The sequence below is a fragment of the Dermacentor silvarum genome, chromosome 1, assembly GCF_013339745.2.
Source record: "Dermacentor silvarum isolate Dsil-2018 chromosome 1, BIME_Dsil_1.4, whole genome shotgun sequence".
Lineage (NCBI taxonomy): Eukaryota > Metazoa > Arthropoda > Arachnida > Ixodida > Ixodidae > Dermacentor > Dermacentor silvarum.
The window spans coordinates 46,080,318-46,095,810 of NC_051154.1; the positions used below are offsets into that span (position 1 = coordinate 46,080,318).

The following is a 15,493-nucleotide window of genomic DNA, read 5'->3' on the forward strand; positions in this document are numbered from 1 at the left end:
TTAGGCCCTTTAGGTAGCAAATGGTGATGTTTCTTGTTACAAATTTTGTGCAGCTTGAACGACCGTCAGGCTCAATTAGAAGAGGAAATGGAAAAAGTGAAAACTGATGCTCGTGAGTACTTTGGAGTCCTTTTTCGCACAAGCATAAAATTTTTCAAGTTGGCTTGCTTTCCCGTCATGGTTTTAACCTTCGCACAAATTTCTTGCAGAAAACAGTGAATTCAGCAAGCATTGTATTGCTTGTGTGCTTTCCACATGTGTGCTTTGGGATATTGCTGCTCTCAACTAGTACTCAAAACAATCACAGATCACACTTCTGACTATTGGTTGCATGTGCCCTTGGAACGTCTTCAGTGCAGATATTTGTAGTTGGCGGCTAACAAGTTGATAACATTGCATGAGAGCTAGTTCAAATGTAGCAGCGTGCCTGCATTTTTTAACGTGGCCCAGCAATATGACGGAGACTCTAAGTATTCAGTGGTCATCACTTTTATTGCCATATACCGGAAGCAGTGTCCTTGAAAATACACGTTTTAGTAATAAAAGGCTCGTCTTGTGTACACCTAAATGGGCTCTCCTGTGTATTCTGATCTAGCCCTGGGGGGGGTATTCTTTAAGAATCTACCTAGTGGACTGTCCATTTCGGCTGTCGCCGATTGGCTCCAGCTACATGAGCGAGAAGGAGACTCGCTGGCTCCTTCTTGCTTGTGCAGCTGGAGCCATCGCGACAGCTGAAATGGACAGTCCACTAGGTGGAATTTTACAAAAAAAAAAAAAAAAAACTGGTTAGGCTCAACATTGTTTGGAGGTTGCAAATGTATAAACAAGTTACTGGCCCTTACTGCTCAGGCAAATCTTGCAAATCTTATCTAAAATGTGGTATGCATCAGTTGTTTATGCACATACAGGCAAGGGACAACCCAGCGGAACAGAGTAGGGAATGCTGCAGTTGCTCAGCAACAATGACAATGCTGTTGTGGCTGTGGTTCAATGGGGCCGATTGCAAGAACATTTACGCTTCGACTTAGGTGCATATTCTAGAAACCGAGCCGGTCAATGTATAGTCTGTCACCTTCCGCTTTTGGGAACACCCGTAGCCCCAACACAACTCTGGCATGTAAAGTCCTATAGATTATTTTTGTTGCATTGCCTTGTATGAGAGCTGTACATGGACAAAGGGCAGCGCAAGGCCACAGCATTGCAGGGAACATATGGGGAAGGACACTGAAGTTCATGACAATTTGCTCCACAACAGTTTTAAATTGCAGCAACACTGCTCACAGGCGAAGATACATACCTTGCAATTCTTAAAAAGAACATGTCCTAACAAGACTAACAGCTGCAGGTATCAGTAATAACAAGGCTGCATTCTTTATAGGACATGAGCTCCGTTGATACCTGTCATCTAATTGCCATTCTGTAGCATACTTTGATGTGCAACCCCTGTAATGAACTGCAGTTCGTGCACATTCATACTTTTGGAAACACCCTTGACAGTGCCCTATAGGCATATCTATGGAACAGGCACGAAAACAACACACATATAGACCAACACACACACACCTTGTGTGCGTCTGTCTATATGTGTAATCTCGCTGTAATCATCGTAACATGCCTATAGGACATTAGGATAAAAATTCCGGCATGTTGGTTTTGCTCATCTATGTAATAGGTGCGAAAATGACGACACACATATAGACAGACTGCTTCCCCCCCCCCCCCCCCCTATTACTTTTTTGTATTTGCTTCTTTCCCCGTCGGCGATTCTAAGTTGTCATGCATATTGACGCTGGCGCGACGCTTGTGTTCACTGCAAGCTTTCGCATACCAGCTTGCGCGCCGTCTCACCTCGTACTCCTCCCCCCACCCCCAACCCTTTTGCAATACTGTCCCCCCTGTCTAGACAACCGACGCCTTTGCCCGAAACTCTGTCGACAAAGGTCTGCAGGACAGCGCAGCACACAGTCGCCCCCACCGCGCTGGCGCCTGTTGGCGGCTAGGGAAGCCCAACGGTTCATTTAGCAGTTTGCTGATGCTGTGAATGCTAGACAGTGATTCAAAGCATCCCCTCAGCTTTCTGTGCACCACCCCCACCCTCCTTTCCAGCCTTCTATTACAAATAAAAATCGCTTCCATAACGCACTACCACACAGGCTCCTGTGCCCAGCGGCTCACGCACGCAATAAGTCCGCCAACATGGCACATTGGAGACAATCTTTTGAAATTACCCGTTAAGAAAACAAACAAGCTGTACGCTGCAAGCTTTGCTGCGAAACTATACGTGCTGTAGTCGGAGTTTCATCTAATTTGATTCAGCACCTAAAAAGAAAGCACAAACGTGAGTACACACCAAGAGAAAGGGCTGGCAAGCCAGCCGAAGATAACGTCAGCCTTCATCGCTGGGTGCAGCTCTGCCTTCATCGAAAGGCTGCTCTTGACGACGCCATAATATAAAGTCTCCATGAACAGTACTTTTCTCAGCATAAAAATATGCTATGTCGTCATTTTAGCATTAACACATTTAAGCCTAAACAATATTACAACATCACAAGCCATTAAAACATGCTGACGATGCAAATGCTATACAGTAAAAGCTCGATGATACGAATCTCACGGGGTCACGAAAAATATTCGTATTAGCTGGAATTCGTATCATCGAAACACAATTAAAACTACTGTCGAATCTCGATAATTCGAACTCGAAGAGGCCCGACAATTTGTTCGAATTAAAAGGACGTATTTTTGAAGTATTCGTGCACCATAGCACGATGCACGAACGGTGCGAGTCGTGAAATATCGCGGCGCGCAAGCGCATAGCAAGCGCGGGCCACGAAACTGCCCACGCCGGCTAACGGTCGCTTCCCGATAACGACAGAAAACAAGCTTCAGGGAGCGAGCGGGCGGCGCCGGCACACGGGTGCGCGCGGAGACCGTCGAAGGTGAGGGAGGAGGGCGGCAGGGAAGCCGATTTGGCCGCGTCAACTCCGCCGCTTCGGTGGCTCCCCTCGCCCTCCCTCTCAACTCCCTCGTAGCTCTCTCACCTTCGACTCCGTGCACACATCTCCGTGCGCGCCCGCCGCCGTGCTGGCGCCAGCTTATTTTAGCCGCCCCCTGAAGTTTCGTTTTCTGCCGTTATCGAGAAGCGAGCGTTTGCGGGCGTGGCAGTTTCGTTGGCCCGACTGTGCCTCCGCCGCTGCTCCCCTCTGCGCTGCTGCCACAGCGTGCAAGGTCAACATGTGACTAGAAAATAGAGAGGGGTTCACTGCCATTTTATCCGCGTGGCTGAGACGTCGGCACTATTGTGTGCTAGAATACGGTTGTCTAGAACACTCTAGTCGGCACGTACACGCTTGTTCCGGCGCGATGCAGAAACGGCGACCTTGCAATTTGAGAGAGGGTGAAATTTCCGCCGCGGGTTTTTTTTTTTTTTCCCCCGTTCCTTCGCGCGCGGCATTGAGGGGTCTCTCCTGAGCTTTTGCTCTATGGCGGTGTCGGAGCAATGCCGGTCGGAGGCGTCGCCGCGTGATTTGGCGCGCTGCTAAGAGCATTGTCGGTGCGCGGTATGTTCGAAATTAGCGCGTTCGAATTCGCTTGCTTCGCGTTGACGTTGAACGAAAGCACGTTTTTCATGATAGTCTCGCTGTGCAACAATTGTGCTCAGTGTTGACGTTGCGAGGCCTAGCTCCTTAGCCAACTCCGTATGCTTCCTCTTGGGATCCTGATCGACCTTTCGAAGAATGTCTAATTTCTCTTTAAAAGAGAGTGCTTTCCGCTTGCGAGACATAGCTCGCTGCGACTAGGCAAAATGGCGCAAACACGAAGAACGCGGCCCGAAGCGCAGCAGCCACTCCATCTAACGGCTCGCAGAAAAGGAGGAGAAGTACAAAAGCACCAAAAGCGCCACCGCTTCAAAATCTTCACGCCCACTCGCGGAGTCCGCGCTGTCCGGCGCTGCGCCTCCGCACCAAAAGAGAAGGAGAGAAAGCGCGTGACCTCACGCTGTTCTCTTTCGCGGCCGTCGGTGGGGCGGCGTTTATTCGTATCAACCGACGCAGGCTGAAAATCGATTCGTAACAACCGTTCTCTAGCACGTTGCAAAGTAATGGGGCTCGGCCGGGACCACAGAAAAATTCGTATCATCCGGAAATTCGTATTAGCCGTGATCGTATCATCGAGCTTTTACTGTAGGTAGCGGGAGAACTGCCCCTATGGTAATTAGTAGGGTGGTTGTACTGGGTACCAGGTATGTCACCAAGCTACTTTCCCTCGACCTTGGTAACGTGTTTTGCGTATTTTTACAGTTCTTAATATGTCTGATGACATCAGCATTATGGTGCGTTCATCGGTAACTCAATAAAACTATCAAGGTGTCTTTCCTACGTTGAGGAATTACAGGAATGGAATTGAACTGCCTGGCCATTCCCAGAGTGGGAATGGGCTAAGTTTTTTCATTCCGAGGAATTGAAAGGAATGGAATTGCGCAAGTTCTAATTCCCCGTAATGGAATTGGAATGGAATCGGAGCGCCCATTCCGCAACACTGGTTTGGACAACGAGGAGGAGGAAGAGACGGAGGTGAACGTGATGTCAACACCAGTGACGTGCAGTACGTGCGACATCGGTGCTCGACCGACAGTCTGGTATCTATTGTGGGACTGTCCCGCTCTCGCGACAGTAAGACAGAAACACAAGGGACGCGGTATTACCTCACAGGAGGCATGGACCACGCGACCCCCTCAGGCCTATGCCCGGCGAACTATCAACTCTTTATGGGAGTTTGTATGCGAGGCCGGCTTGACCGGCAGGTTATGAATGTGTTTTTTCATTGTGAACCCCGCCATTGACCCTTACCCCTGCTTAGGCCACTGAGCCATCCTTTTCATTAACGTTCATTCTCTCTTCTCCCTTTGCCCTTTACAGGTTTGATGCTGCTGCAACGCCAGAAATTAGCTGCCGAGCTGAAGTCACGCAGTGAAACAGCTTCCTCTCTCTCAGAACAGAGCTTGACCGAGTTGCGAGATGATATCAAGGTATGTGCACTGGCATATATGTCTGGCTGTGCCAAACTAGTTACATAACATTAAAGGCATACCATATTTGTGCAAAACAAGTTTATTTTGTGAAATGGCTGCATAGAATTGTGTACTTGTAATTTAAATGTAGCCACAAGTGCACATATTTAGACACACTGAAAACACTTTTTGAATCCGTTAATATAAAATGTTCCCAATATCTGCATAATGCTGCTGTGAACATGTGAGCCAAATATTGGGCTGCATGCAGCATAGAGCCTACAAGTGTTTTTCACCATTTCAGCTATTTTAACTCACAATCATGTTGTTTTCCTTGCCTGCATTAAATTGACTGGCACTTAGAATAAAACCGCTGGCACTAGGATTAAACATGTTGGCGCTTCGATTAAATTCGCTGGCATGTGGTGTATTTGTGCTGGTGCTGAGATTTTAAATACCTTGGGACTTGGATTATTTATATTTAGTCTGGTGCTCGGATTATTTCCATTGCACTTAGATTATTTCAGCTGGCACTTGGAATAAAGTGAGCAGGAAAAGCTGTAGTGCAAACAAGCAACCCAAATCAGCAACATCGTTTTCAACATTGAAAACATCTAATAAAAAATTTATAAGCAGTAGGCTGGATGCAAAAGATGAAACGTATATTTGTTTCTTTATTGCTAATAAGGAGCCTTCATTCATTAAAAACCCACTTAAAAGGTGCACTAACGCTGCACAAAACATGCTGCCTTGCTCAAGATGCTTGGAATATTCTTGATGAAATATGGCAGCGCACTTCGAAACAAAGACATAACACAGAATGAACAACCGCGAGCGCTGGAATATTCTACCATTCAGAACATCTGCCTATGATGTATGACTATTAAAAATCTTGTACCGATTGTTAAAGGGGTACCTGAACCTTTTTCAAAGTCGAGGAGTGCATTTGAAGTCAAATTAGACTACAGTCGAGTCCCCTACAACGAAATTCACGGGACACACGAAAAAATTCGTTGTGGCGGAACTTCGTTGACACGAAATTAGTGCAGTCCACTTATAACAATATCTCGAAAAACGAGAAACCCGATCATTATAACCGACCATCGCTATATCTGGACTGCCGAAAAAAAAATGCCGAATATACCTTTGCAATCCTGAAACCGAAACTGCCACTTGCAATAAAAAAATCGACGTTGTAGAAAGTAGGCCGTGAAAAATAAAACTTTTATTTATATCTCTAAATAGCATCTGAATCGTTAGGCACGCTGAAATAGAAATCTGCACTTGCTTTCGCGGAAGTTTCGGATTCACAACCACCGTGTGCATCGCGTCCATCTGCTGCATGAACACTGGCGGCTATAACTTAGCGTACATAAATTCAATGAGCGACTTGATCGACAACGTTGCACTTTGGTTGAACCTCGGGGTCAGTGTCAAAGACGGGCCATTGTCAATCTCGTCGTCACTGCTGCTGCTGTCGTCGTCTCCGTCGCACAACGCCGCCGTCTGTCGCGACAACGATCGCCCCGTTGGAGTTCTCTTCGCAGAGCGAGGCAGCACGATTTGCACTCAGCTCCTCAGTAGCGACGTGCTCCCAGAGTTTGGACACCACCGTATCTACATTGTTGCAGCTTCTTTCAATGTGTGCATTGTAGTGCACTCAAAATCTAGCTAAAATTTCTTGGTCATGCAGTTTTTGATGCAGGCTCAAACCAGCGTGGTTTGTTCTTCACTTTTTTTGCATGGAGAATAAACTTGTCAATTTAGAGTTTTCTGAGCATTATCATTATGCAGTTGAATATGTTGTTCATAGATGTGTCCTGTCATTCATGCAGTGTGCTGATGCATCAAAAACCTACTCTCATTGATTCGCATTGCTTTTCTCACATTCTAGCAAGTTTCTTGCGTGAAGTATTACTGTGTTGTAGCATTCAAGTTATTCATGAGAAAATTTTCTTTCAGCATTTTGTAGTTGAACGTAAATACGATGAAGAGCTGGGTAAAACTGCAAGGTTTGTCTGCACAAAGGAGAAGATTGAAAAGGTGAGAAAGTATTCTAGGGGACTTGCCTCTCTCAGCCTGTAGAGCTCAGTGCCTGTCATACTTCGTCTCCGACTGCATGCGCTTACGTGAAATTATGTGTTGAGCTTGGCTGTCGAAGTGGTATGTACGCCCACTGTTAAAGTGAACACTTGCCAGAAGGTAAAATCTGCACATGCTCTAGACTTGTGTGTTCCCTTATCAGTGGGACAGCACTGTACAATGGCTACAAAACTTCATACTCTTTGTAAAAGTAATTTGACCAAGCAATAATTTGACCAAGCAATGTCCTGCACTCCAAACAGTGCATATATGGCAATAATTCTTGCTTTTGATTATCGTCGTGCACTTCTTGCTTTTTTGTGTGTTGCGCCAATTTATTGTTAAGGTTCACTTTAAGGTTGGAGTTAGTAGTGGTCAACTGGTATTGCAGCATCCTTACAAGTCACTGTTCACTTTAGCAATGTGCTTGTCGATGGCATTAGAATGCAGAAATTGGGTTATGTTTCACTGTTGCGCATGGATTTTAAAATTTTTATGTGCTCTTAAAGGGCCCCTCACCAGGTTTGGCCATTTCAAAGAGAGAATACTCTGTGTAGACCAACGGTGACGATTGTTTCAGCAGAGTATTGCACCATTGTACGTTGCAAAAACAGCTGTAAATTCAAATGAAGCCTTTCCATCCTTCTTAGTGAGGAGCTGTTCTACCTGCCAGTAAAGATGTCACATGCATACCGTCTGTAGCATGCAAATAGCTATCAGCAACACAAACAACTTGTTTCCTGTGAAATGCAGAGCGCACGAAATCGCCACCAGAAATGTGCCGTGCAGCAAGAAAAGATGTAAGAAAAAAAAATCCGAGGGCACCTAAGCACTTACAAGTTGTGAATGCGAAAGCATTAATGTCCAATTGAATGACACTGAGCAGTTCTTCGAGTTATGAACACCTTGCGGGCAAGCGAGTGCGTTGAGACGCTTGGTGCGTTTTGATTTAGCCTTACCGAGGCGCAGTTAGTATGCAGGCGAGAGCTTGTGCGGACAAGGAACGCACGGATAACGCAGGCTTCCGAGAGCAAAGGTGACGTAGCATTGCAGGAATGCTCTCTCCCCTCACGCAACACCTAGCACGCTAGTGCTGCAGCAGGTGTTCCCTTGCGCCCGCTCTGCTCCATTGAGGAGCGCTCATGACGTGGCATCGCAGCCAATAGGAATTTACCTGTCGTTTTGCTGCTACAGACGGCAGGTTGCGACTTTTTCGCTCAATAGGCCATTTGACGCTTTCGCATCAAAAAAGGAGCCGTGGTTGTGATATAAATGTCACTTTGGACCCTCGGTTCAGTATGGGAGAAGGCAAAGGAGAAATATTACTTGCACATGCGGGTTGAGGCAATAGGTGCCATCTAAGATATGGCAGCCGCGAAGTTTTTTTTCGTAATGGTGTGCAAATATTCGAAACTTCGAATATTCAATTCGAATTGGTTGGTGTTCGCTTAGATTCAAAAGACACTTTTGCTATTGTAAATAATCGAAACCCAGAAAGTTTCTGTTAGTTTTTATATGTACATATATATGTTTAGCTTCTGCGCTTGCAAGTTAGGAAATTTGCAGGCGCAAGTTGGAATACGCTAGCGCAAGACAGGGGTAATTGGAGATCGCAGGGAGAGGCCTTCGTCCTGCAGTGAACATAAAAATAGGCTGATGATGATGATGATGATGTTTAGCTTCACTGCAGTACAGCGATCTCATGTGGCGAAGCATACAGTGTATAGCTGTGAAGCATATCAAAAGTTAAAAAGGGTTTACTGTCATGGGGCCACTACTGGTGTTTATGGTTACCCGACATCAACTCGGGTACCCACCCTGTACTTCCTCTTCATGCTTCTGGACAACACCAGCTGCCAGGTGGAAACCTCTGTCTGCTACTAATCTGGCTAAGTGCCTAAAGACACGATTTCTGAACTACGAAAGAAGGTGAACCAAGGGGCTCGATTTTAATTAATTACTACACTACACTTAATTTCCCCGATGCTTTCCTTGGCTTCGTTGTCTGTTGGCTTAATGTGATTTCTCAACTAGAAATTTGACCAATTAGAAAGCTTGGCAGTGTTTTTAGACCCTCACTCTAAACAGCTGAGTACCACCAGGGTGCTTCGATGGCAAACTGGGTTAAAAACCTGGCTTTAGAAGAAGCAAGGAAAATTTCAACACCAGGGAACCCAGATATGTCCTCAACAACGAAAGCTCTTGAAGAGGCTCCTTCCACATCAGCACTGTGGAAAGACTTGATAAGCTCATCAACCAGCAGCAATTTTCATTGCCACGAGCACAGGTTGAAAGATATGTGCATGAATTTTGTGCAAAAAAGAAGATCCGTGTGTGTTGTGGTGTAACCATTGTGCCAACAGTCGGCTCTGATTGCATAGAGATACCTGCCAATACCAGACAATGTGTCGAGTGAGCGGCTCTTTTCAGTCTGTGAAGGAATTGTGACATAATGGAGGGTGTCCCTGCTCCCTGAACCTATTGAGCAGCTATCCTTCCTTCATGGCAACATTAAATAACTGCAGTTGTGATACTGTCAAGCAAAAGTGTTTTACTAGAGAATTTTGTTGACCACAAAGCATAATTTTCCTGTACATTATTTGCTGTGCCAATAAAGTTTTTTGTTTTTTTTCCCTCGTACTTCTGGTCGATGAAAAGCATTGCATTTTTGCAAAGCCGATGGTACACATATCCGAAAAATATTTGATTCGATTCACACTTCGTTTTTATTATTAGAATTTGCTTCAAAATTGAAAATTTGAAATTTGCACACCCCTAGTTTCCGGCTCTTACAATCGCTTCCAGCTCTTGCAGTACACAAAAGCATGGCCTTCAAGATTGACTTCCATTACACCGAGGGAGCAGTCACTGGTGGTGTGATTTGTACACCACCTATGGGGGAGAGCCTCTGCTGCGGGGAAGGTAGCTTGTGTCATTGCACCATCGTCTCGCTACATTTTGTTGGCTCCTATCTCCTGTATTACTAAACCCTTCTTCAAAAGATCTTGTGGTAGAACACTTTCTGGATGGCTCCTTACAACTTCCCGTGTATAATCGAAACTTTTGACTGAGCCTGGTGGAGGGACCCTTTAAGGTGCACTGCTGCAGTTGTGGGTTGGCCACTTTGCAGGCAATCGTCTGCTTTTTGTGCCAAGTAGACTAAAGGTCTCAATATGCTCATGCATGATTCGTTATTCTGGGAAAGACTACTTGAGCATGTGAAATTTTCAATCCAATGCTGTGAACAGTGTGATACCATTGATAAAGGTCAAGTTCATGAAAGTATTCATTTTCTTTGCACTTTCATTAATTTCTTTAGGAAATCAAGGATTTTGGCCAAGGTGAGTTTCTCTTCTACTCCGTAAGGCAATCAATGTCCACTTGAATTGGTGCTCTACAACTGTTCTCTTCTTCCTTGTGCAGTGGTTCACGTGAGGGATCCGTACACATCTCGGCGACTGTCAATGTCTTCTGTGGCCAGTTCAAGCTACCATGATTCTGGTTACCACCCGTCAGCCACATCCAGTCCAGTTTACAGGAGTCAGTATTGTAAGTTGCATTTGAAGCTCTTGTAGGGCCCCGAAATAATATTGTTCACAACCATGCCAAGCTTCCTGTTTATGTGTATCTTGAATTTTTATAGTTACTCTTCTAACTTTACTGTGTGTGTGTGTTTTCCGCTAATACTTTTATTTTCTTCAGCCAGCACCTATAGGCCTTTTCTTTTTCTATAGTTAGTGGAAGGTGTTTTCATTGTTGGTCATTGTCAACGCTTGTTGGTGCCATGTATGTGGGATGACCTAGAAGTATTATAAGAACTGCGTAAGAGAGAAGCTCATATCATTTGTAGAAACAAAACAATGATGTCAAGGTTTTTTTTTTGGGGGGGGGGGGGTGTACAATATTGCAGACAGTAGTTCAAACAGGAGAGGATGCTAACAAAAAAAAAAAAAACGTGCATGTTATTAAATCGCAAAGTATTACGTAGTATGGCTGAAGTTGATGGTAATGAATTCCACTCTGTAATTGTATGTGGAAAGAATGAATATTTGTATAAGTTAATTACTTCTTGCAAATACAGACTTGCTGCAGGTTTGCTGGAAACTCATGATGGTAGACGCTAGCAAACATTCCTTGTGTTGTATTTCAAAGATTAACCTTGACGTCCCATTCACCAGGATGTACACAGGTTTTTGTGCTCGAGTTACCATAGTAATTTCCATGTTGTCATTATAGCTTGACTGGCTTCCCTTACCAAAGGGTGTGTTGTTGGCCTGACATGGTTCTATTTACTCTTTATATTATTTTTCAGATTCATATGATACAATGAAAGAAGAGGAGTACAGAGGAAGAAAGTTTGAGGTATTTTGGATTTACTTTTTGACTTCTTTTTGGGCATCGGACATTGTTTTTATTTATTAATATATCCTCAGGTTCAGATTACTGAGTGGAGTGGTAGTGAGTTATACAGTACAAAAAATTTGTTTTAGGAAGAAGCCACAAATTGTCCCTAATTATAAAATGTTAGGGAAATAAACCCACTGTGGTTGCTTAGTGGCTGTGGCGTTGCGCTGCTAAGTACGTGGTCACGGAATCAAATCGCAGCCACCGCAGCCACATATCGATGGGGGCGTAATGCAAAAACACCCATGTATCATGCATTGGGTGCACGTTAAAGAACCCCAGGGGGTCAGAATCAATCCGAAGCCCCCCACTACGGCATGCCTTATAATCACACCGATTTTGGCACGTAAAACCCCAGAATTTAATTTTAGGTTTACAAGTAAATACAGTAGTCAAAAGAAATTGCAAAAATATAAGCATTACAAGTTATCAGCTAATGCTTATTTAACATTTTTTATGATCTTGAATTGTCACAATAGCTCGTGGAGGCACTTCCAATCTTTAGATGTGTGCTGTAAGCTTGACTACAGGCATAAATTGGTTTGAAAGTTGGAATGCTGACCTGTGAAATATAACCGATGCTAGATGATCGCACACGTCAGGATGATGAAAAATTTTCTGAAGGTGGTTTAGTCGTAAAATTTTACGTTGAGAAACGAGGGAAGGTAGTTCAAGAGACCTTTTCATTAACGTGATGCTTGCTGCTTTAGTTATAATTAGAGATTATGAAATGGACGAAGGTACAAGGTCTGTCCCAAAGGTTTGTGCAGTACACTTAAAAAAATGTATTTCACAGGCTTTCAGATGCATCAATGTTGTCACCTTCCAAAAATACTCCCCATTAGACACAATACACTGGTTCCACTGGTTCCATTGCTGGAAGCACCCTTGGCAGTTCTCTTCTGTTAATGGGGGACGTGACTTTGAAAATCAACTTCCTTATTTCTTCATGGATTTTGATGAAAATTGGCACACATGTTTAGAATGTCTCCCTGATGCTTCCATAAAAATTTCAGAGTGATACCTTGAGAACATTATATTGGGCAGAATTTTTCTCCCTTGAACATTCTGGAACTTTCTGGAGGACCTGGGGAGCTTAAAAAACGCGGTGGAAGGCTCACTGAGTATTGACTTCATAATTAAATGCATGCTGAAGGTCGTGACAGTTTTGCTTTTCTTTTTTTTTTTTTTTCGCAACAGAAATTTTTTGGAGTGGCATTTTTTATGTTACCTTCGCATCAAGCACACTTTCGGGCTGAACGAATAGCCACATCACAAATTTATAAAAAGTCAAGATAAATAACCCGAGCAGTGAGCGACTCATCCAGCACCATCAGAATTGGAGGACGCTTAAGCTTTGCCTTTAAAGGGCCCCTAAACCATCTCCGATATTTTTTAAAGATTTCAAGTAAACACGCGCGTCGAGTTCAGAATGCCGTCACGATCAACGATGCCAAACACTGCAGCGCTACGTGCCGCAGGCACGCCACAAAATAAAAAAAACTATGCCATGCTCCTCTCCAAGCCTTTCTGGTATCCCCAGCGGTCGTCGTGATGTCACCAGGGTGCATCTGGTGATGTCAGCAGGGGTGACGATGTCGATTGGTCGAACAAGAACCTACGACTTCCGTTGTCTGCTAGCAGGTCTGTAGGTTGTAGTTAAGTCGGACGTTACGATTTTTTCTGAGGGATTTTACTTTGAGAAGCTCAATTTTTGTCCACTAACTCCTTGCGCCATGTGGAGGGCCGGTGTGGTCGGGGTGGTTTGGTATGAATTTCACCGCCATGGATGCCTCGGATGCCGATGCTTATGCCGAAGCCGAAACCGACGCCGGATTTTCTGCGACACGGGGCATTTAATGCTCTCGCGTTAAAAAACAACTCTCACGACCTGCACTGTAGCCCAAGGAACGTGAGAAAAAAAAAAAAGTCAAATAGGCTTAACGGTACCAAAGAAATCAGCTCCAGAAACTGAGCGGAAAGACAAAAAAAAAAAACTGTTTTGAGAAAAGGCTCCAAATTTGTAGTGTTTGGTGTGTTATGTGTTGTGGGGCTTCTTGAACATGTGGCCTCTTGTCTAGTGTGCCTTCATCCCCCCCCCCCCCCTTTTTTTTGTATGGCATTCTTTACTGCTGCTCTTCAAAGAGCATGGTAACTCGGTTTCAAACCAAGTGAGGTGCAGAACTGTGTGGGGGCATGAATATAGTTCCAGTGTTGTGCCTGCAGACTACCTCATTGATAGCAGTCTCCAGTGCAATCACTAAGGCATTGTTTTCTTTTGGTACAATCGACTACGTTACTGAATGAAGGCTCTCAGCAGCCTTCCGAGTCATCATCTATTGACAGTGGCTGTGGAGCTTGAGATCAGAGAGCCACTGATAGATAGGCAGTAATGCTTTGCAGCTTGTACTTTTGTATGATGTGCTTCACTTCTGCAGCCAGGTGTCTATGTCATTCCAAGGTGCCTAGTGAACTGAGCTCATGATTAGGTTCTCCTTATGAAGGGGTGGTATGATAGTTAATGTTATGAGATATCGTGACAATAGGATAATAGAGTCGGCGCGCGGTGTGCTTGGTCGCGGGTCCGAGGTGCCGATGCGCGAAATGCCTAGCCGCGGATACGAGAAGTCGATGTTGATGTGCTTAGTCGTGCAGTCTGAGGTGCTGATGCGCGAAATGCCTAGCACACGGCGGGCTCGAGGAATTGACGCTCGGTGTGCTTAGTTGCGCAGTCGGAGACGCCGATGCATGTAATGCTTAAGCAAGGATTCGAGAAGTCCGCGCGTGATGTGCTTGATCGCCAACTAGGAGTCGCCTGTGCGCAAAATGCTTAGCCGCGGGTCCGAGGATTGCGTATGCGATGTGCTTGGTCGCGAATTCCGAAACACGAGTGCTGAAAGGCTTAGCCGTGTGTCCGAGGATTCCGTGTGCGAAGTCCACGCCGCCGATGCTCGGAATGCTTAGCCACGGGTCTGAGACGTCCACAAACGGAGGGATCTGCCACGCTACTGCGATGTCTGCATAGCGCCTCTTTTGACACTCGTCGAGATTACGGAGACTGTCCAAAGCTCGCAAGGTGCAAAGACTGCAAAGAGCCCAGCAGATGACGCCACCACGGAGCGAGCACCGGGCCAATGGCGAACCGCGATGGAGTCGCGTGGCGGGCGCGGCCAATCGGAGACTCCGGAACGACCTTCAGTCATTTGCTTTTGGTGCGGTTGTTTTTGTATGGAGGAGATAGCTGAAGCTAGAGTGACCTAAAAGACTGGGGAGTGTCCAAAGCGCCGCACGAATGCATGCGAGGAGCGAGAACTTTTCTTGGGAACTCCCGCACTTCGGCGCTGCTGTACCGGACCTGTGGGCTTTCTCCGTCGCGCAAGCCACGCCAAGGCGGCAGGCTTCTATTACGAGCCTGATATTTTGGTTGCTATTAGCCAACATAGCGATAATTTGGGATATATTAAATACCACATCACCGCAAGGTAATACCACAGTGACTCACTGCACAAAGAACGCATTTGCCGGCTGCAAATACGGGTATTTTATTTATATCCTTCTGGCTCGCTTGGTGCGAGCTTACACGGCTGTTTGAGTAACGCAATCCGCGCGCTTACTTCATTTAGTTATGCGTGGAATGAGCCACGTGAACGTGCTGCAGAAGAAAATAAGCTGGAGATCGCGATGATAACCAGGAAAACGTAGCAGATATGGCTAGCTCATGCTAACGCTTTTACACCCTATTGTTTCTTGTTTTTTATTTTATGCATTCGATTTGTTTTACAAGACTGCCTCCCGCGCTCTGCTGTTTCTTTATTAAGGCAAAATCCTTAACTGGTCCTTGGGAACCGGAATGTGTCCGTCGCGGAGCAGCGGTACCAAAAATAAATACAAACCGCGTAACTCTCATGTCTGGTTCACTCGGTATATATACCAAAGCATAGCGGGGAAAGGCACAAATGTGTGACTACGATGACTGATGCCTCATGGCGTTAGTAA

The 15,493-nt window shown here is 45.3% G+C and overlaps 1 protein-coding gene across 8 annotated transcripts in view; it reads left to right on the top strand.

The window, feature by feature from the left end:
- Positions 1 to 15,493, top strand: part of LOC119462014 (spermatogenesis-associated serine-rich protein 2-like) — a 43,679-nt gene that overhangs the window by 20,729 nt on the left and 7,457 nt on the right. For all 8 annotated transcript variants that reach the window (XM_049667428.1, XM_037723376.2, XM_049667429.1 and 5 more), the window contains 6 exons: positions 54 to 112; positions 4,920 to 5,029; positions 6,974 to 7,054; positions 10,413 to 10,434; positions 10,517 to 10,642; positions 11,406 to 11,455. In XM_049667428.1, coding sequence (XP_049523385.1) covers positions 54 to 112; positions 4,920 to 5,029; positions 6,974 to 7,054; positions 10,413 to 10,434; positions 10,517 to 10,642; positions 11,406 to 11,455 — 448 coding nt within the window. The remainder of the gene's footprint in view (positions 1 to 53; positions 113 to 4,919; positions 5,030 to 6,973; positions 7,055 to 10,412; positions 10,435 to 10,516; positions 10,643 to 11,405; positions 11,456 to 15,493) is intronic.